The sequence below is a fragment of the Panthera pardus genome, unplaced genomic scaffold (assembly GCF_024362965.1).
Source record: "Panthera pardus isolate Hobbes unplaced genomic scaffold, ASM2436296v1 HiC_scaffold_6, whole genome shotgun sequence".
In the NCBI taxonomy this organism is placed as follows: domain Eukaryota; kingdom Metazoa; phylum Chordata; class Mammalia; order Carnivora; family Felidae; genus Panthera; species Panthera pardus.
The window spans coordinates 7,760,874-7,781,610 of NW_026526991.1; the positions used below are offsets into that span (position 1 = coordinate 7,760,874).

General features: G+C 52.0%; 1 protein-coding gene across 4 annotated transcripts in view; it reads left to right on the forward strand.

Annotated features, from left to right (window-relative positions):
- The window catches only part of TBC1D22A (TBC1 domain family member 22A), a 322,333-nt gene that overhangs the window by 270,751 nt on the left and 30,845 nt on the right, over window positions 1–20,737 (forward strand). For 3 of the 4 annotated variants that reach the window (XM_019447232.2, XM_019447234.2, XM_019447238.2), the window contains one exon: window positions 15,065–15,160. In XM_019447232.2, the coding sequence (XP_019302777.2) occupies window positions 15,065–15,160 (96 nt within the window). Of the gene's footprint in view, window positions 1–2,440; window positions 2,566–15,064; window positions 15,161–20,737 lie in introns of those variants that run through there. The other variant, XM_019447236.2, reaches the window with a different exon arrangement.

The window sequence follows — 20,737 nt, forward strand, 5'->3', positions numbered from 1 at the left end:
AAGACAGACCTTGGTCTGGGCGGCCGTGAGCTGTGATGGTTGATTCAGTGAGTCAGCCTGGCCGGGCCACAGTTCCCAGCTATTTAGTCAAACGTTGTTCCGGACGGTGCTGGGGAGGTGTTCCTGGATGGGATTAGCATCCAAATGCAAGTCCAGATTGGTGGACTTTGAATAAAGTAGGTCACTGTCCACAATGTGGGCGAGCCCCCATCATGTCATTTGAAGCCTGAACAGAATGGCGACTGGCCTCCTGAGCAAGCAGCAGTCCTGCCTTCCTGTCCTCAACTGCAGCTTTGGTTCTTCCCGGGGCCTTGCTGCCACCTTCCCCAGCAGATCTGGGCTCCCAGCCCCTTCTATCGCGTGAGCCGGTTTCCTAAAATCGGTCAGTCGTCCAGTCTCCGTGTGTGTGTGTGCACGTGCGTGTGTACATATCCTGTTGGTTCTTTTCCTACTGACAGTGCATCAGCCTAAGAATAAACGCTCATTAGGAGCTGTAGAAATGTCCCAGCATTTTGTATTATTTTCTGTTATTTGTTTATTATTTTACTACATGGCTTTCAAATGTTCATTTCCGTTAGGAATTACGGACAGGCTAGAGCAACAGCCCACATCCCAGAGCTAGGAGGGACCGTGGGCCACGTCCCGTTCCCAGATCGGCCGTCCAGAGCCTGTGCCGGTTGGGTCGGCATCCCCCCGGGAACGTGCAGAAGGAGCGTGATTGGCCATGACCTTTGTCATTTCACCATTTGGAATGTTCTCAGACGTGGACAGACACCTGCCAATAAGTATCTGGCGAGAGATAATAGAGATTGGCATAGAGATAATAGATCAGTCACTTGGAGGCTGGCTGGCTGGGCACCAGGCTCGTTTAGGCTTCAGGATTTGGCTGCGTAACGAAGTGTGATTTACGGTTCCGTCACCAGCCCATGCCCCGAGCCTGGGGGTGTGGGTGCGAATTTTAAAACGGCCGTGCTCCGCATGCCTGGTGGGTAATTGTGTATGTCGTGCGGCGGCCTGGCGATGAATATTTCAGAGGAAATCATAGCAGAGAGTTTGCTTGCATAGCTGAAGCCGGTGCACTCAAATCTGAGCAAAGAATGGTAACAATTCCTGTCATTCGAATGGCCTCAAAACTACATCTACATAAATACGTGTACGTAGGAAAATCTCCTGACACCAGAGGGCTATTCATTTTTATTTCGGTGCCAAAAATTATAAGGAAGGCTTAATGATGCAATTAAAGGTGAAAAATTGTTCCTCTTATCGCAGTTTCTTGGTTATATATAAGGGAACCTGTTTCGTTGCCTTATTTTCTGCATTTCAGAAAGTGTGTGCCACGTGTCGGTAATCCGTGTTTGGCAAATCGTGCGGTCATTTTGAACTTCCATTCTGTCATCTCGTAAGCAAACACGAGGCCCGTGCGGAGCCTGAAATGCAGTTTTAAGAAACTCCTGATGTGCGGGGTGTCTGTATTCCTCTCTCTCCTCCAAGCAGTAGCCGAAAGGGGACAGGCGCTGCTTACCTTTGAGCGTCTCTCGAACATTAAGGCCGCTTCGAGAGAGAGCAGCCGTGCGTGCGAGGGGCCCTGCTCTGGGAAGGACGGAAAACAGAAGCACTGAGAGAAGGTCATGGGCAAGACAGAGCAGTGAGGGGCTGCCTCGCGCCTGTGCGCGCGGGCCTGGGAGGAGACGCGGGGTCACGACCCAGGGACGGGGCTGCACCTGCAGCCACAGAGTCTGGATGACAGCCTGGGGCCCCACACTGGTCAGGGACATGGAGGTCTGTGGGCCTCCACACGGAGGAGTCTCTCTGGAAAAGACCATCTCCAATTAGTTCCTGGTCCATTTCTCTCAGTACGAAAGATCTTAAATGTACGGAAAAGTACGGATAACCCTGAGGAATACCTACTACCTAGCTTGGTCGGACCTGCAAGTTATTTTTTTAAATTTTTGTTTCAGATCTTTTATTTCTGATTTAGAGGTCGAAGGGAGCCTATACCACTGAATCTCCCTCTCTTCCTCTCCAGAAGTAACCACCGCTTTGAAGTTGATTTTATCATTTCTAAGTATCCTTTAGTATTTTTGCCATACATTTGTACGTGTGTCTGTAATAAATAATACGTAGTATCCCAATGAACATTCTGAAACTTTTATAAAAGGCATCACACTTAAAAATTCTTTTGCAATATGCTTGCCGTGTTCCACTTCCTGTTTTAATATTGACTGAATTTGGCAGGTGTAGCTGTGTTCCACTTTGCTCATCCTTTGGAGTTTCACGTTCTGTGAATGTGCTATAATTCACCATTCTCCTATTGAAAGACCTTTGAGTTACTTGGAAGTTTTTTTGAAATTGCAAACGGTGCTCCATCTAACATTTTTGTACACGTCTTCTCACATCCGCCTGTAGGAGATGCTCCGTTTAAGAAATTTCTGGTTTACAGGATGTGGACGTCAAGACGTTACCAATTTGACTTCCAAAGCGGCTGCACACACCCCCTCCCGCCCGCCACCAGCATTTGCAAGAAGAATCTCTTTCAGCTCATCTTTTCTCCCATTCTCTGCGTTCCTTGTAATTTCTAGTTTTTGCCCAAAAAACATGAACTGACTTCTCACTTTTACTCGTTTTGCTCTGCGTGTCCCTGTTGCAGTGAGTATGAACAGCTCTTCCTGTTTTTACTGACCAGTGTTCATATCCTTGACTCATTGTTTTATGAGGTAGTTTGTCCCTTTATTTTTGATTCTTAGGGAGATATTAAAAAATATTTAATATTAAAAAATAATGTTAAAAAATATGAATGTATTTTTCTGGGTACTAATCATATACCAGTCATATATGCACTCCAAATATCTTTTGATAGTCTGTGACTTGCACGTTGTCCTTAATTATAGTGCCTTTGTCACGTACCACTTTGAAATATTTGTGTTGTCGAATATATTGATTTAAAGAATTTGTGCTTTATCCTTGTCAGATTTTGCTTGGTCATCCACCTTGAATTTAGCTTCGTGTATGGCGTGAGGTAGGGATCTGATTCCGGTTTCTTCCGTGTGGATAGCTAGTGGTCTCAGTGCCACACTGGATAATCCATCCTTCCCTTGTTGATCTGCACCATCACTCCTCCGTCAGGGAACACCCACGTTAGCATGGGCGTCGTCTCAGTCCTCTGTTCCACTGGCCCATCCGTCCTGTGCCCAGAACACATGGTCTTTCTCAGCCTCACAAAGCATCTGGATATCACACGTAAATCTTCACCTTATGTGTAATGTTTGGCGTTGTCTCGCTGTTCTCGCTGTTCTCGGCCCTTGCCCTTCAGTGTCAGCCTTAGAATAAGCCTCGTATGCCACAGAAAGCTCTGGAGTTTTTGTTAGAAACACATTGAATTCGTAAATTAAAGTGGAAGTCAATGGACATCTTTTCAATACTGAATCTTGTTGTCCATGAACCTGTATGACTCTCCTTTAAGTAGCTTTTCTCTCATGTGTTTCAGAGAACTTCTGCATCTTCTCCGTTAACCGCCTGCACTTGTGATGCGATCTTGGGTGCCCCCATCCCTGTCCCCGGTGACGGTTCTGCAGGGATGGGATCCACACCCCCAAGGGCTCCCTGCCTGCCTGTGGTTTTGGCCCGTCTTAATGTCCTTTCACCAGCTCTGCCTGGTGTGGGGGGTGGGGGGGCGCGCAGCACTGAGAGCTGGGGGTCTCCCAGGAGCCACATGGGCTTCCTTCTCCACGCAGCTTTCTTTGGGAGCAGGTTCTGAGGCTGGTGTATTAGACTCTGTTCACCGGAGGCAGTGAGATCTTAGAACCTGGAGATTCCAGCCGTCTGATCCGATTGAATGGGATGTGAGTGTTATTTTGGTCATTTCCAAGTGCGTCTGGGCTCTTACATGAATCGTCTTCCTCAGCTGGAGAGATTTCGGATTTTTACAAGGATGTTTACGATTACTAGTGTTTCTCCTTGACCTCCAGAATTCCCTCTTCTCAGAATCCTGACTTTATTCCAAGTGAGCATTTCAGGAAGAAACTCGTTTTCTGAAGAAGTAACGGGCCACCACGGAGCCTGTCCAGACGGAGCCCGGCACTCACTTGTGGCTGTTCTGTCGGCCTGAGGTCACCGGGCTCCGTGCCCCCAGCGGGGCTGCACGGTGCAGGGACCGGACGCTTTCTCCGGGGGTTTATGCGGCGGAAGTCGTGCGTGCCAGGAGCGGTCAGGTGCCATTCCTCGGCGGTGGCCTGGAGGTCCCTCAGGTTCATCACCTTCTGATCCTGCCCTCACGGAGGCGGGGACGGGCCCCAGGGAGTCCTGCAGCTACAAGTGACATGCTGCCTGAGTGCTAGGACGCCCTGCGAGGACAGGGCGGGTAGTTGTGGGGGCACCCGGTGAGCACGGCTCTGACCACAGTGGGGAGAGGCCCACGACCACAACAAGCGTGGTCAGCGGCTCGCCTGTGATTTGTCCGGTGTGTGCCCAGGGTCCAGACCCTGTGCCGGAGGCTTCTTGAAGATGGACGCCTTCGGCTCCCGTCCCCAGCAGCGCAGGGTTCCGGGGCAAAGCCCTCGAACACCTGGACCGTCCCAGGGGGCGGGGTGGTGGGGGGCGCATGGGCAGAGGTGGAAATTCAGCTCTGAGAGACCGGGAGTCCTGCCGGCCGTGAGCGCCGTGTGTGGGTAGAGCAGGGCTCAGGTGGTAGGAGGACCGTGCACAGGGCCTGAGGACAGCATAGCACCCGCCCTGCCGAACAGAACACGACCCGATGTAGCGAGGGCCTAGGTGCCTCCCGACCGTGGCCCCTGTGGTCAGGGGTGCCGCTCGCAGCTGGCTCGGTCGTGTCCGCAGCCCCACGGTGTGACCCACGCGAGCCGCTCAAGGTCTCTGCCCGTCTTCTCATCTGTAGGAGGGGAGCCAGCGCGGGCTGGGCACGGGGCCGGGAGGCAGGGCAGCAGACAGGAGTGCAGGCCCCAGAGGAGGGGGACACGAGCTGCCGCACCTGATCTGGCAGTGGAGGGGGGCTGCAGCCGGCCAGAGGCCCGTCCCCACTCACACGGTGTCCCCAGGGCCCGGGGAGCCACCTTCCAGAGCCTTCCCTCTTGGCCAAGAGCTTCCCTGGCCCAGCACCCTGGTCATCCAGCCCCTCCCCCAACCTCGCCCAACCCCCCAACCCCCCCCCACCCCCCCCACCGCCCCGTCCCCTGAGCCAGGGACGCTTTTCCAAGTCACATCGCCTTCCCTTCCAGAGCTCAGCTCCTCCTTGGGAAATGTCTGGCCGACCCGCTGACTTTGCCCCGGTCAGGAGGGCCCTGATTGCATGCATCAGACCCCGAAGGTGGTGGACACCCCTCTGTGCTGAGTGGGCTGCTGCCACTGAGACCCAGCCTCCCGACCGTGTCCCGGGGGACCGACGGTAGTGCGTGCCTGTGTTAAGCTTCGTGGAAGCCGGAGCTGGTTTTCCATTACGATACGAATTTTTTATTTATTAATTTGCTATTGTGATATAATTTACCAAGTCAGCAAAAACAAGTAATCCACTGAAGCAATGCTGTAAAACTCTGTTTTCCCCTAGCACAGTGCCCTCTGGAAGTGTGGCTGTTCGGCCTTCTGCTGGACCCGGGGGGTCTTGTGGGGCTGCAGCCGTCAGAGCCTTGGAGTCCCGGGGGGGCGGCCCTGGGCCCGCCTCACACTGACGTCCGCATTCCCTTACATCACAGGCCCTTAAGCAAATTAAGTGTGTAAACAGGGTTCCTTAGAGAAGCCTACGTTCTGGAGCATCCCTAAGTAGTCCTGGAAACCTTCTTTTCTCAGCATTGCAATGCTGATTAGCAGTCTTACAGTCGGCAGAGCCCTCATGTCTTCTGTATGTGGACCAGTCACCTCCAGCATCTGGAAAGAAAAAGGCGTGTGTCTTTAGGTTTGCTCCCAGAGGCCCACCTGCCCGTCTCCCCGGTGCATCCAAGTGAGTGGGTTTGGGTGTGTGTAACTTCATACAGTCGTTGCTCCTGCCGTGGGGCTTGTGACAGAGCTTGGAGGGGAGAGGGGGCCACGGAGAGAAGAGGCCCCTAGGACAGCGGGAGAATGGTCGGGTGAACAGGAGGGACAGTGTGGCAGACGCCCCCTGGGAGGAGGGCCGGGTCAGCTGGCTGCTGGGAGACATAGGAAAGACCTCGAGGAAAGAATACGGCTGAGAAAACTCAGCCAGTACCCACTGCTGGGGTAGCAGTGTGTGCAAAAGTGGGGGTGAGGCTAGAAGGGTCTGGTGTTTGGGGAGAGATCGAGAGGGTCGAGTGTCAGGCAGGAGGTGGGACAGGGCCCGTGATACCAGAGGATTGTGGCACGTTAAGTAGTTTGGACGTTATCCTAAAAGCAGCGGACGCTTAGAAACCACACTTGTGACGAGACAGGAGTCCGCTTGGTTAGAGAGGGTGGCCTGGTTACAGGGGGGAGGCAGGCTGGAGGCCCAAGTGCAGATGGAAGGTCAGCGGGGCCACGGAGGCTTTAGCAGCATTTCGCCAAGTGTGCATTGTTAGTTGGTTTCAGTTCCAACACGGACATTTCGCGTATTTATTTATTTTTAAATGTTTATTTATTTTGAGAGAGCTCCCACAAGGAGGGGAGGCGCCGGGAGAGTGGGAGAGAGAATCCCACGCAGGCTCCACACTCAGCCCAGAGCCTGATGCGGGGCCTGATCTCACGAATCCGTGAGATCGTGACCTGAGCTGAAATTAAGAGTCAGATGCTGAACTGCCTGAGCCCCCCAGACGCCCCTCCCAGCACAGATATTTTTAGTTTTAATAGTTACGTTGATTTAAAGAAACTAATGGGGCAGTGCGGTGGACTTAGGTGTCACAGAGCACACAGAAGCATGCTGGTGTAATTATTTTTTGTCAAGTTAAAAAAATTTTTTTAACGTTCATTTTTGAGAGAGACAGAGCATGAGCAGGGGAGGGGCAGAGAGAGACAGAGACAGAGTGTGAAGGAGGCTCCAGACTCTGAGCTGTCAGCACAGAGCCCAATGTGGGGCTCGAACCCATGAACGGTGAGATCATGACATGGGCGAAGTTGGGCACTTAACTGACTGAGCCACCCAGGTGCCCCTGGTGTAATTGTTAAAAACATAACCACAACGGAAAGGATGCTGTCATTGGCCAGAAATCATGAGAAAATGGAACTCCAGAGAGAAGAGGGAAAACATCAAATCTCCCCAGGGGATCCTGCCAGTTAATTTCTAGGGTCTGTAGGAGGGTCTGTGTGAGCCGCAGGCCAGAGACAAACCCCTGGAGACTGTTCAGAGACTAAGCAAGTGCTGGTGTTTACCTTTCTTGGCCTTGGCCATGGAAGTCAAAGAACAAAGAAAGGAAATACCTCCCTTCAGAGATGCCACCATAGTCCGGGATTCATGTGGGTTTGGAGCCCTAATTTATGTGACTTACTTGTCCTAAAGAATTTCAAGCGGAAAATTTAGTTGAAAGTAATCTCGAGATAATCGTGTCCTTAGGTTCAGGTAGAAGTAAATACAATTTTTCCCCCAAAGAAAACCATTTTTGATGCAAGCTTCAAAGAATTCCAACAGATAAAAGTTCCCAGCATCTTAAGCTCGAAAAGGGGCAAAACCACGAAGGAACAAGGAAGCTGGCCACAAAGAGCAAAAATTACCAGAGAAAACAAACTTCAGAGAGACCCACAAAGACTGCAGCCTGTAGGGTTATCTGGGATGTGCGTGACCGTAAGCTCACTGTGCCCAAAGTCGTGGAAAGGAGCATACCAGGCACAAGAACAAGGAAATCTGTAAGGCACGTTCGAAAATGGGCTGGACGAGCCGCCCAGGAATTGTGATACGTCGAAGAGCTGCCCAACGAGCCAGAAAGTACCTCTCCCAGGGAGACCGAGCTCAGTGACACAGAATAGTGAGACGATCCCGCCCCTGCCCGGTCCAGCTCCTGAGAAATTAAAGAGAATGCAGAGGGGCAAGGGATGATGTCCCCAAGATTGATGGAAGTCCCCAACTCTGGGGACTTGGAGTGACTGATGGATCTCTAGCGGGACATAGAGTGTATGGAAATGGAAATTGCAGAACTCCCAAGACCGAGTGTCTCACAAGCAGGCAGACAGAAGGGTTAGGTTTCCTGTGAAGGAGGGACAGGCGGACTGGGACATCAAACAGCGGAGGCCGGATGATGGTGCGGTAACATCTTTAAAAATGAGAGCCGACTTAGCCTGCTGTATCCAGCAAAACTACCTTCTGGGAAAGAGAAGGATGTAAAGACATTTTTAGACAAAGGAAAACCGACAGGGGTCCCTACTGGAAGACCTTCTCGCTAGTGGAGCTTCTGACAGCCGTTTCAAGAAGGATAGTGATTTCAGAAGAGTCTAGATGCAAGAAGGAATGATGGTCCGAAAAAGGCAAGGTCATGAGTAACTCTAAACACTGCTGTATACAACAACAACGAAAAGGATATCTGAACTTGTAATGTTACAAAGTCAAGGTAGAACTGGAGTCTTGGCCAGTAAGAGCATCTTGCAGGGGGACGTCTCCGGTGTGCCTCTAGCGAAGATACTCCTCACTTGTGTATTGCTTGGGAAGGTAATAGAGACCACGAGTAATCTTGGACCCCAAGTTAAATATGCACGTTAGTCTTTGTAGAGTAACTATTAAAATAATAGGAACAGTTCAGTAACTTCCAGAATAGTTGGGGCTGGGGCTTTGGCATAAAGGCGGAAAGTAACTCAGTCCAGTTGTAGACAAGAAAGAAAAATAAAAGGAAAAGTGGAATACGTACACATTTCAAAATAAGAGGATGTAAATTAATCTGAATATATCAGGAATCACATTCAGCAGGGACCCAACTCCACAGGGACCATGTCTGGGGTTTTTTCAAATCCAATATCGTACTAGTTATAAGAGAAATATAAAGACACAGAAAGGGTACAAGTAAAGGGTGAAAACCACATGCCAGGAAAATCACATCTCAACAACTAGCAACAAACTATCAGAAATTAAAATTTTTAGTGGCGCCCGGGTAGCTCAGTCAGTGAAGCGTCCGACTCTTGATTTCGGCTCAGGTCATGATCTCACGGTTCGTGAGTTTGAGCCCCGCGTCAGACTCTGTGCTGACGGCGTGGAGCCTGCTTGCAATTCTTTCTCTCCTTCTCTCTCTGTCCCTCCCCTGCCCCCTAAATAAGTAAACTTTAAAGTTTTCAAAACACCATTTTTATTTTTAAATTTAATTATTTATTTTTATCAGGTACAGGTACCATAGTGTTATGTTAGTTTCAGGTGTACGATATGTTTCAGCAATTCCGTGCGTTTCTCGGTGCTCTTCGGGATAAGTGTGCCCTTCATCCCTTTATTTCGCCCATCCTCCCCTCCTCCTCCCCTCTGGCAGACACCAGTTCTTTGCATTCGAAGTCTGGATTTTTGTCTCTTCTTATTCTCTGTTGTTCTTTGCTCTGTTTTTGAAATTCCACGTGTGAATGAAATCATGTGGTGTTTGTCTCTGACTTACTGCGCGTAGCATAATACTGTCTGGCTCCGTCCGTGTTGTGGCAGGTGTAAAGATCTCATTCTTTTCTGTGACCGAATAATATTCCATCGTGTATACATACCACATCTTCATCATCTGTTCCTCTGTCGATGGACGCTTGGGCTGCTTCCGTATCTTGGCTGTTACAAATAACGCCACAATGAACATAGGGGTGCCTGTGTCTTTTTGAACTTGTGTTTTTGTTTTCTTTGCAGAGCGGATTACTGGATCATCTGGTAGTTCTTACTTACTTTTTGAGGAACCTCCATACTGGTTTCCACCAGTTTGCATCCCCACAGTGCTCTAGGGTTCCTTTTTCTTCACGTCCTCGCCAACACTTGTCATTCTTGTTTTTTTTTTTTTATTATTATTTTTTTTATTTTAGCCGTCCTAACCGGTGTGAGGTGGTATCTCACTGTAGTTTTGACTTGTAGTTCCCTGATGCTTAGTGATGGTGAGTGTCTTTTCATGTGTCTGTTGGCCATCTGGATGTCTTCTTTGGAGAAATATCTATTCAGGTCCCCTGCCCATTTTTACTTGGGTGATTTGTTTTTTTGTTTTGTTTTGTTTTGTTTTGTTTTGTTTTGTTTTGTTTTGTGGGTTTTTTTTTTTTTTTTTGGTATTGAGTTGTATAAATTATTTATATATTTTCGATTTTAACCTCTTATCAGATATGTCATTTGCAAATATCTTCTCCCAATCAGTAGGCTGCCCTTTTTGTTTTGTTGATGGTTTCCTTCTCTGTGCAGAAGCGTTTTAATTTGGTGTACTCCCAATAGTTTTAATTTTGCTTTTGTTTCCCTCACCAGAGGAGACATATCCAGAAAAATGTTGTTATGGCTGATGTCAAAGAAACTACTGCCTATGTTTTCTTCTAGGAATTTTAGGGTTTCAGGTCTCACCTTTAGGTTTTTAATCCATTTCGAGTTTATTTTTGTTCAAAACACTATTTTTTTAATAGTGTCAAAAAATATCAGCTGCTGTGGGAAAATCAAGCAGAAGACGTTTAACAGATCTGTATCCTGAAAACTATAAAACATTGCTAAGAATAATTAAAGAGCTAGGTCAGTGGTAAGCTATACCATGTTCATGAGTCGGGACTCTCAATATTGTTAAGATAATAATCACTCCAAATTGATATATAGATTCGATGCAATTCTAATAAGTCTTAGCAGGCTTTTTGGAGAAATTGGCAAACTGGTTGTCAAGTTCTTGTGGAAGTGCAAAATACTTAGAAAAGACAAAACCAACTTTGATGAAGAACAAAAACAATAGAGGAGTAGCACTACCTGGTTGTTAACTCAGTGGACAGAGCATAGTCTTTTCAACAAACTACCGGAACAGGTAGATATCCGTGTGCTTGCACATGGACTTCCGCTCCCACCTTATGCCATATGCATATAACATATGCAAAAGTGAACTCAAACTGTATCACAGACCTAAATGTAAAGCTTAAGACCATTTTAGAAGCAAACCTTTATGCCCTTAGGTTAGGCAAAGATTTCTTAGAAATGACACCAAAAGCAGTATTCATAAAAGAGCAAAGTAATAGATGAACTACATCAAACTTTAAAATTCATGCTCCTCCAGAGTCAATATCGAGGGTAACAGACGAGTTATAGACACAGAGATGTGTTTGTAAAGCACATAGCTGATCAAAGACTTGTATTTAGAATATATAGAAAGTTACTCAAGTCTCAACAATGAGAAACAAACAATCCATGGGAAAAACTTGGACGCTCCACCAAGAATGTCATATAAGCACATCAAAGGTGTTCAGAATCATCAGTCATTAGAGGAATGGTAATGTGTAAATCAACACCATGGTGAGATCCTACCACTTGCCTATGAGAGTGGCCAACGTTAAAAATACCATTTCACATGTGGCCTCTGGGGTGACCGCCCCGGAAGGCCACCTGCTGCTGGTGGGGCTGTGCAGCGGTGCAGCCACTTTGCAGATAGTTTGGCCGTGTCTTCTGAGTTAAAATACTGCCACCGTGTGATCCAGCCCTTCTCCTCCTCGGTATTTATCCCGGCAAAATGAAGGCATCTAGCCATAGAAAGACTTGTCCACAAACGTTCACAGCAGCTCAGTTTGTAATCAAACCGGAAACAACTTCGTGTCTATCAACAGGCAGACAGCTCTGGCGAACAGACTCTCTAAGAGAGCCGTGTTTCTGAGCAGTTACAGGCAGTGGCCACGCAGTGACATGGCCACATCTCAGGGCAATAGTGCCGCGTGCAGGTAGCCAGACAAAAGTACGTGCCATATGGTTCTATCTGTACAGAAGCAGGGGAAGGGTAAACTCGTGTGTAGGACAAAAGTAGGTCAGTGATTGCCTAGAGACTGAGAGGGACGGAAGGAGAGATCACAGAGGGCACGGGGAAACTTGCGGGTGATGGATGTGTTTCCTCTCTTGAGCGTGACGGTGGTTTCACAGGTGTAGACACGTATCGAAACCTGTGCGATTTTATACTTTCAATATGTAAGTTTATTGTATGTCAGTTCTACCTCAAAAAAAGCTGCCTAAAATAAACAAATAACCCGACAAAAGTAGATGTGTAGTATGGTCGCATCACACTCCTGTCCCCCTCTCCAAAGGCTTAAAGGCAAAAGCATTGGTTGACATAAAGGAGATCGTGTATATTGATATTGTTCAGTACACCAGGAAGATAATACGGTTGAAAATTTGTATGCGTCTGATAACGTGCTTTCCAAATACATAAAACAAAGATCGGCAGAACCTTGAGGAGACATCAAATCCGGTGTTGTAATGGGATTTTTAACACCCTTCTGTTATTGATAGCACATAAGATGACAAAATCAATCGGGATTCATAGGAGATCTGAGCAACACTATTGATTAAATTTATCTTATGGACACATACAGGACATTGTATCCAAGAACTCCAGAATATATACTCTTACACACACCTGGTGACGATAGCTGGCATTTACCTACTATTTACTATGTTCCAGGCGTTATCCTAAGTACCTTACGTTGTGTGATTTGTTTAGTCTATAATATTTCACAGATGAGGACACTGAGGCACAGGAAGGCCAGTAACTTTGTCTTGGTCACACAGCTAATTAGTGGCAGACCCAGGGTTTAAACCCAGGCACTCTGGCCCAGTCCCGTTCTTGATTGCTCAGTGTGCTGCCTTAGGGGGTGTGTGTGTGGAAACTAATTGTCCTCCCCTCGCAAAACCAAATCTAAGCAAACAAAAGAATCAGCATCGTGTAAATCACATTCTCTTATGACACAGTTGAGTTACAAATCAATGATCAAAGAAACCTAAAAAGACAAAACAAGGTAAAAACGAACCACATATGTTTATAGATTTAAAAAATGCTGATAAGTAAGCTATGATTGAGGCAAGTAAATCACAAAATGAGGGAGAAATTTCTTAGAAGTTAAGGATAGTAAAGATACTATTCAGCTGTGGAATATAGCTGAAGTGGGGCTCATAGAGGAAAGTTTATAGCCTTAAATGCTTGCTTGTGTCGGAAATGAAGAAAAGCCGGATATTAACTAGCTCATCATCTGTCTTATCTTAAGAGAAAGGACCAAATGACCTAAATGTAATTCGAAGCCACTCTGCATTTGTGTATGTTAGAAAATACCGACAACAAAAAAACAGCAACTCAGTAGAAGAAAGGCTGTAATGAAGATAACAGTGGAAGTGAATGAAACATATAATATTAGCAGATGTAAAATGGAACCAGAAGGTTGGTTGTTGAACAACACGAAAGTAACGGACTTTGAGCAGGATCTAGAATGGAGAGGAGGAAAGGCCTACGTAAACGTGGTATTAAGAACCTCCAGCAGGGGGCGCCTGGGTGGCTCAGTGTGTTAAGCGGGTTAAGCTCAGGTCATGGTATCGTGAGTTCAAGTCCCGAGTCGGGCTCTGTGCTGACAGCTCGGAGCCTGCTTCGGATTCTGTGTCTCCCTCTCTCTCTGCCCCTCCCCTGCTCATGCTGTCTCTCTGTCTCTTAAAAATAGATTAATCATTAAAAAACTTAAAAAAAATCTCCAGGAGGATGCCCCAGTGTCTCTCTTTCCCTCCTTCCTAACACACGCTAGTCAGCCCTCCTGTCAGCCCCTCTGCATGGCCACGGCCAGTACTCCTCGTCCCTTGCTGTCTTGACCCTTGACCCTCTCACGTTCCTGTGTCTCCTCCCACCCCTTTCCCCCCACCGTGTATGTTTCCTGCCTGGGCCACAGGCCAGCCGCCTGCACTCTGGACTGGACGCCTAACGGGTGTCTTCGGCTCAGCATGTCCACACAACAGACTCACAACCTCCCACCAAAACACTCCCACAAACTGCCACAAACCTGGCCTCACCTTGGGAGATGGTAGCTTCCTCCTTCTGGTCGTTCAGGCCAAACACGTTGGGTGTATCCTTGATTCCTCCTCTCCTCGCCCATAGTGTCCTTATCAGTAGCATATTTTCATGGCTCAACCTTCAAAACTTTTCTAGAATTTGACCTCTTCTCCGAAGCTGTGCTGCTACCCCCTTGGCCTGCATCACTCACCCCTCTTGATTTTATGATTTCCGCGGTCTCCTGGCTGATCTCCGTGGGTCTGCCTTTGCCTACCCTGCCGGATGCCAAGTCTGTTCTGCGCGCACCAGCCAGAAGCATCCTTTGGGAGCACGGTCTTTCCTCTGCTGGGAGCGTCCAGAGTTCATGAGAACAATCCAGTGACCAGGGCGGCCATGGGGATCTGGACCTTCCCCCAACGGCGGCTTCTGCTTGCTCACCTCACTCTCCCCTGCAGCCACGCTGATCTCTTCACTGCTTCTGGAATGTGCCGGGCAGTCTGGAACCTCAGGGTCTTCTCGTTTCTCCCCCCACCCCATCCACGTGGCTTTCCCTTCTTGGGTCTGTGTTTAAATGTCACCTTAGGTGATAGATCAGACCACTGTATTTAAATTGCAGACCAGCCTGCCCCTTCCCCAGTATTTCGCACCCTTCTTCCTCACCTCACTTTTTCCAGAGCATGTCACCATCTCTTACCTTATTTATTTAGTAAACAGGTAACAGGAGTCGTGCGGGTATCACACGGGAATCTGTGGCCGTGGCCCCTTGAAAGCCAAGTGTTGGGAGCCCCGATCCGGGAGTTGACCGTGCATGCCCGAACTAAGGCCCAGGCACGGAAGGAGGGGCCGAGCTGAACCCACAGCGGGCAGGGGGGCGTTGGCCGGTGAGGAGCCTCCCCTCCCCGCCCCCACTTCCAGCGGGCTTCGAGTCCCTGGTAGCGCCCTCGCCCTCCGAGGAGCGGGGGCCACTCTTCGGCCACGGCCAGTGACCGGCGTCCGAGGGCAGGTTCCCTCCCCGGGTGGCTGTGCAGCAGGAGCTGGTCTGCCTTCCGCTACTGCCGGTCGTCCTGTCAGGAGGGCCAGCGAACCGCCGGCTCCTCGCGGAAGCCTGTGCTTATGTCAGGGAGGCGGGAATGTCAGAATCACGGCCTTCGGGCTGCGTGAGCCTGGCCTGGGGCGGCAGCCGTGGTCCTGCCGGGCACTGACCGCCCCCGTGTTCTCTCTCGCAGTCCGAGCCCGAGGGCTTCTCCCACTTCCACTTGTACGTGTGCGCTGCTTTCCTGGGGAGGTGGAGGAAGGAGATTCTAGAAGAGCGGGATTTCCAGGTAAGTAAATGCCCTTTCGGGGGGGCCTGAGCTTGATCCTGTCTGGGAGGTTTAGTGAGCTGAGTCCACAGGGCTGTTTGTGCCAGGGCTTTGGGCCGGGCGCTTGTGGTGAACCGCTGACCTGCTGTCGTTGGAAAGCTGTCACAGCCAGGAAAGCGCGCAGACCAAGGTCACCCGTGGTCACCCGGGGCCCATGCCACACCGTGTGTTCAGAGATCCCGCTGTCCCCCAGGCTCCCGGAGGCCCTTCCTGAGCCCGTGTGTATGTGTGTCCTTGGCAGTGGGGCCCCAGGGGCGGCTGCAGGGCTGTGATGGGTTAGGGCAGGTGCTGGCCCACGAGCAGACAGCCTGGGCACCTGGGCACCGGGCGGCTGTGTGACCCTGGCACGTCGCTTAGCCTCTCTGGGCCAGTTTCCTCCATGACTTAGTGGGAGCCACAGTGGCACCCGTTCATCAGCTCTGTGCTCGGCTGGTCGCTCTGCGGGGGCTGAGTCCCCGGCCCCTGTCCCCCCCCGAGTGGGCCTCCGTGTGCTGGCCCAAGTACCATGGTGGGTGTTGGCCCCTTCACAGGGTGACCTCCGCTGTTACCCAAGGTGCTTTAGTCTTCCTGCCCAGTGACCCAGGAGGGTGGGGCCTCTCGGGTACACTGAAGAGAACGGCGGTGGGGCCAGGGACCAGGCTGTGCCCCAGCTGGCTGGGGGTCACTCTCTGGCCACTTCACCTCCTTGGGCCTCTTGTCTTTTAGGTGAGGGACAAACTAGGAGGCTCCGCGGTCCTAGGTCACAGTGTGGTGGCTCCGGGCCGTCTTCGTGGCCTTGTGGCACCCTGGCTCCCTGTGGGAGGTTTGGGAGAAGAGTGGGGCTGAGCCGCCGTGCAGAGCCCGCTGTTTATCTGAGGGAGGAGCGCCCAGCTTCCCTGGGGCCCAGCGGCCAGCTGCGGTCTGACCCTGGCCGACATTCCCCGAGTGCCTCCTGGAGAACAGCTCACTCATGCAGGTGGCCGGGGCTCACGGGGCCGACCGTGTTTGGGATTCTCATTGCTGCCCTGATGGGGGCTCTGCCTGCCCTGGCGGGGGAGGCACAGCTCAGGGGGGTGGGGGTTGATGAAGCCGTGGCGAGCCGTGCAGGAGAGTGTGCTAAGGTGGGAGGCTCGTCACCGTCCCGGAAATCACTCTCCAGCCCCAACCGTGGGCAGCCCTGAGCCACACGTGCTTGAGAAATGGCCCTCGCCCCCCAGGACTTCAGTTCTTGCTAGGGAGAGGGACTCGTGACAGGTGAGTGACCTCACACAAGGGGCTTTGCCACCCGGCCCTCCGTTTCCTGCTCCCCCAGTAGGGACAGTGCCGCCAGGATCCCCTTCCCACAAGTGGCTCAAGTCTCAGAGACTGTGCCGGGCAGCTTGTGTTCTCATCCTTATGAAGTGCCACGAAGGGGTTGTTGGAGGGCTGGGACCCCCCTGGGGCTGGGGGACAGCAGGTGGGAACAGCCCTGGATGCGAGGGACCTGAGCCAGGTCTGGGGCGGGTGTGCGGCCTGCAGCTCGCTGTTGGGCTGGCTCCTGCCCCTCCTCGCCCCTGACCCCTTTGGGCCTCCTGTCTCCCTACCCCTCACACAAGAGCCCGCAGGAGGGGACTGTCCAGGTGACCCCAGGCAGCGGCTGTCCTGGTGCCTTGGAAGAAGTGACACCAAGTCCCACCCTTTGCTAGCCCGCCATCTTTTATCAGTGTTTCTAGGAGCCCCGTGTGTTTGTGGTTTGCTTGCTGGCCTGTGGCAGTCAGAGGGTCTGCCTGGGGAGTCCTGCTCACTGGCCGAGATTCGTGGGGCCGGGAGACGAGCGGAGCCCGGGGGAGCGTGGGGAGCTGGGGAGGAGTGGGGCGTTCATCCTCCCCCGGACTCGTGCTGGCCATGAGAATGTCACAACGCGTTGTGGAGGGTTGAACTGAATGGGAAAGGAAACAAGAAAACAGAAAGAGCCTTTGGAGTCCCAGGGAGCACGGGAATTGGGTTTGCAGTTGTGACATTTTAGGAAAATGCCTCTGTGTCCATGGAGGACAGCCTGAGTGACGGAGCCCAAGAGCTCCGGGCCTCTAGCAAGAGAACATCCTGGAAGAAGGCGTTCCAGGCCCGCCCTCTCTGTGCAGAATGGTAATTTGGCCCTTGGGAAATAAGTGTTGCTTTAAGTCCTTTCCATAGGAACAGAATCTTTTCCTGAGGAGGAAGCTTCCCAGAAGCAAGGCAGAACCCCCGCAGTGTCACCAGGGCCCCCCCACCCCGCTGCGGGTGCTGGGTTGGGGGGGGGGGGGTGAGACAGGCTTTGCCCCCGGCTTCAGCTCCCCGGGACTTGGCCAGGCAGTGCCGTTGGGTGCTGTGCCTTCTGAGGCTCGTCCAGGCTAGGGATGATACCTTCTGGAGTGGGCGTTCACTCCTGTCCTGAGCCTTCATGCCCTGGAGCTTTGTATCTTCCTGGGGGACCGGCCATCGCGGCCGGTGACCCTGTTTCCCAGCCGTCCCGCGGGCGCCAGAACGGGCCCCTTTCCGCAGCTGCCTGTCCCCATCCTGGCCGGCCGCTGAGGTCCGAGCCTGGGTTCTGCCCTCCTTTCTGCCTTTTCCTCACAAGGTTCTGTAGGGTCTTAGGGGTGGAAGGAGCTCCCTGTGCACAGCCTTCTATCCCCTGGCCAGGCACGTGGCAGCCCGTCTCTTCCTAGGCCCCTGAGGGGGCTGTTTCCCAGCAGGAGGGCCCGTGGCACAGAGAGAGCACAGCCGAACCCCCCCCCCCGCCCCAGCCCCAGCCCAGGTCAGGCACATGTGGCCGAGTCAGCCGTTGAAGGGCCGGCTCCAGCACGTCCAGAGTCTTGGAACCTGGCTTGGCTCCCACCGCAGAGGCTCGAGAGCTGCCCCAGGACTGTAGCCTTGCCTGTGAGGCACGTGTCCCCCTCGGAGCACCGACGGGACATGTGGCAAAGCTCCAGGCGGCAGCTTCCCTGGGATCTCTGGCTGGTTTATAAGTACAGCGTTACAGAGAGTTGAAGGTCAGCCACTCTAGAAAATGATTTTCTTCTCACCCCCAAAGTCTGAGCTGCGTGGTTCGGTGCCCCAGGACCCCAGGGGTCTGAGCCCAGCCCCTTGTAGCCCCCGTCCCTCTGGTCCTCGCTCCCAGCCAGCCGTCCCTGCCTCCAGGGCATGGCTTGCCCAGCCAGGGTGTGGCGGAGAGGGCAGCGTGCAGCCGGGCCGCTCTGGTCCCGCTGGCCTGGACGGTGACCCAGAAGCAGCCTTGTCCTAGGATGCTCTGTGACACGGGGAGCCCTCCCCAGGTAGGAACTGGCATCGTTGTTTTGATTTCGAAGAGAGCGAGTCCCTTAGACACACGGTGGCCGTGTGCAGTGCTTTTTAAGAGGGAGGAGGGTAGTTAATTAAGTCAGGGTGAGCAGAGTCGGAACTTCCCAGTGGAGCCACGGCCTTCTCGCGGGTCCCGACATGCTTAGCGATCTGCACGCGTGTCCAGTCCGTCAGTCCGCTGCTGCCTCTCTGCCGGTGGATGGCGAGCCTTGTTAGCAGAGACAGGAGCCTGCGAGCGCAGGGCAGGACCGGCGGAGGATCCCACAGAGAGGTGCTGAGCGTGAGTGGATGCCTGGCTGTGCCCCTCAGCGGACGTGAGAAGGCCTGGGTGCCGCGCAGCAGGTGGGGGTGGGAAGGCCCAGGGTGCTGGCCTGCTGGGCTTGGCCCAGGCGCCTGGTCCTTTGGCTCCTGTGGGTGGCGGGTGGCTGCCACGTGGGACCGGGCAGGACCAGGTGAGTGCAGCGCCCGTGGGCGGGGCCTCCATCTGTTCTGATGTTCTTGGTCCCGGGAGACGGTCAGTTGATGGATGGTCCAGCGCACCCCTCGCGGCCCTTCCTCTGGGCCAGGTCCTGCTGTCGCCCGACTCCGTTTCTACCCATGTGTGTGGGCTGCATGCAGCTTCGTGCAGGGCTTGGGACAGGGGCCCGTGGGGCCGGAGCAGGAGCCTGTCACGGGGATAGAGCAGGGCAGGGGCCGCAGCAGAGGGGAGGGGCCACCACTGGACATCCTGTTCTGCAACCAGGAGGAAGTCGATGAAGCTGGTGCTGAGTGTGCAGGGGGCGGGGGGTCCCAAGACGAGCCTGAGAAGGACGGAGCCGGGAAGGCCTCCTGGGCTTTCCTAAGGCGGGGCGCTGTCCGGAGGGCAGGGGTGCGAGGACCCGATTCAGCGGGAGAATGACTCCGGGGTAGGGGAGCAGACTCGGTGAGGGGGCAGGTGGCACAGGAAGGACTCAGGCTGGCAGTGTTCCCATCGGGCTGTGAGGGGGTTAAACGGCAGAGAGGATGGTGTCCTATGTGGCCAGAGCGGCGCCTCTGCAGTTAGAAATCGTGGGGCAGAGACTTCTGGGAGCTTGGACACAGCGCTCGTCCGTGAAGGTCTTGATTTGTGCGCTCTTCTGTCTGTGCGCTAAACTCGAATTTAAAACTTTTATAAAACAGAGAATTGACGCAGCAGGCCTAGGAGGAGATGCGGTGGATCTGAGGAGGGTGGAAATAAGGTTATTATGAATCTGGATGGCAGAACATAGGGGCGGCCCGAGGGCTCCAGGTGGGGTTTGGTTGTATAAGCCACAACCGTGTCTGCTTAGTTTTTGCGGAACGTTCACAAAGTGAACCGTCCGACCTGCGCCATAAAAGTTGTCAAAATCTGAAAAGCTGGAACAATGTGGGCACTAGTCGCTGAGTATAATCCTTTACAACAAAATACTAACAGAGTTAAAACTGAATCATCAGGCATTTGGAAACTGGAGAGGCCGCTCGAGAAGAAAGTGACCCTGTAAACGTAGAAGAGCTTTAAGAACATGTGTGATGTGATGTGTGGGGCTTGACCATGGCCAAAATGCTTTAATTATATAAAAACAGTAAAGAAAAATACCCTTTAACTCCAGAAGTTAGATATGGAAAGTGAAAGTCAACATACGATAAAGGTGGTAAAGGAATTATTGAGTGAACATAGCACCAATGACGGGGTCAGAAAATGGAGCTCGTGAGTAGAATTGAGAACATCTTACTTACAGGGGGGCCTGGGTGGCTCAGTGGTGAGCATCTGACAAACGTTCTCCTGCGTTTTGGGAAGGGAGACAGCAGAGATTTGGGGGGAGTATAAAATGCCAGAATTGCTGCAAAATGAAGTAAACGACAACAACAACAACATCCTTGAATGGACCCATAATTTTGGGATAAGTTCCAACATTTTCAAAAGTCTTACCTTTAAACATGGTTCTGAGGCCAAAACCTGTCTTCCCGAGCAAGTTCTTTCCAACTCTCGAGAAACCTGTCGCCGTGTGGCCTGTGACCCGCGGACTTGCCTATGTGTCACAGAGCTCTAATCACTGCTGCCCTGTGTCTGTGTGCCCCCCGCGTGTGTGTCTGCCTACGGGACTGACCCTGTGAAGCCGTGCGGTCGGGGGCGGCGGCCTCGGTCCCCGGCACAGCGCCTGACCAGCGAGGCACGAGTGTGAACACGGGTTGAGTCAAGGAATTCTTTATTAATAGGAAAGAACAGCACCTGTGAAAAGGAAATTA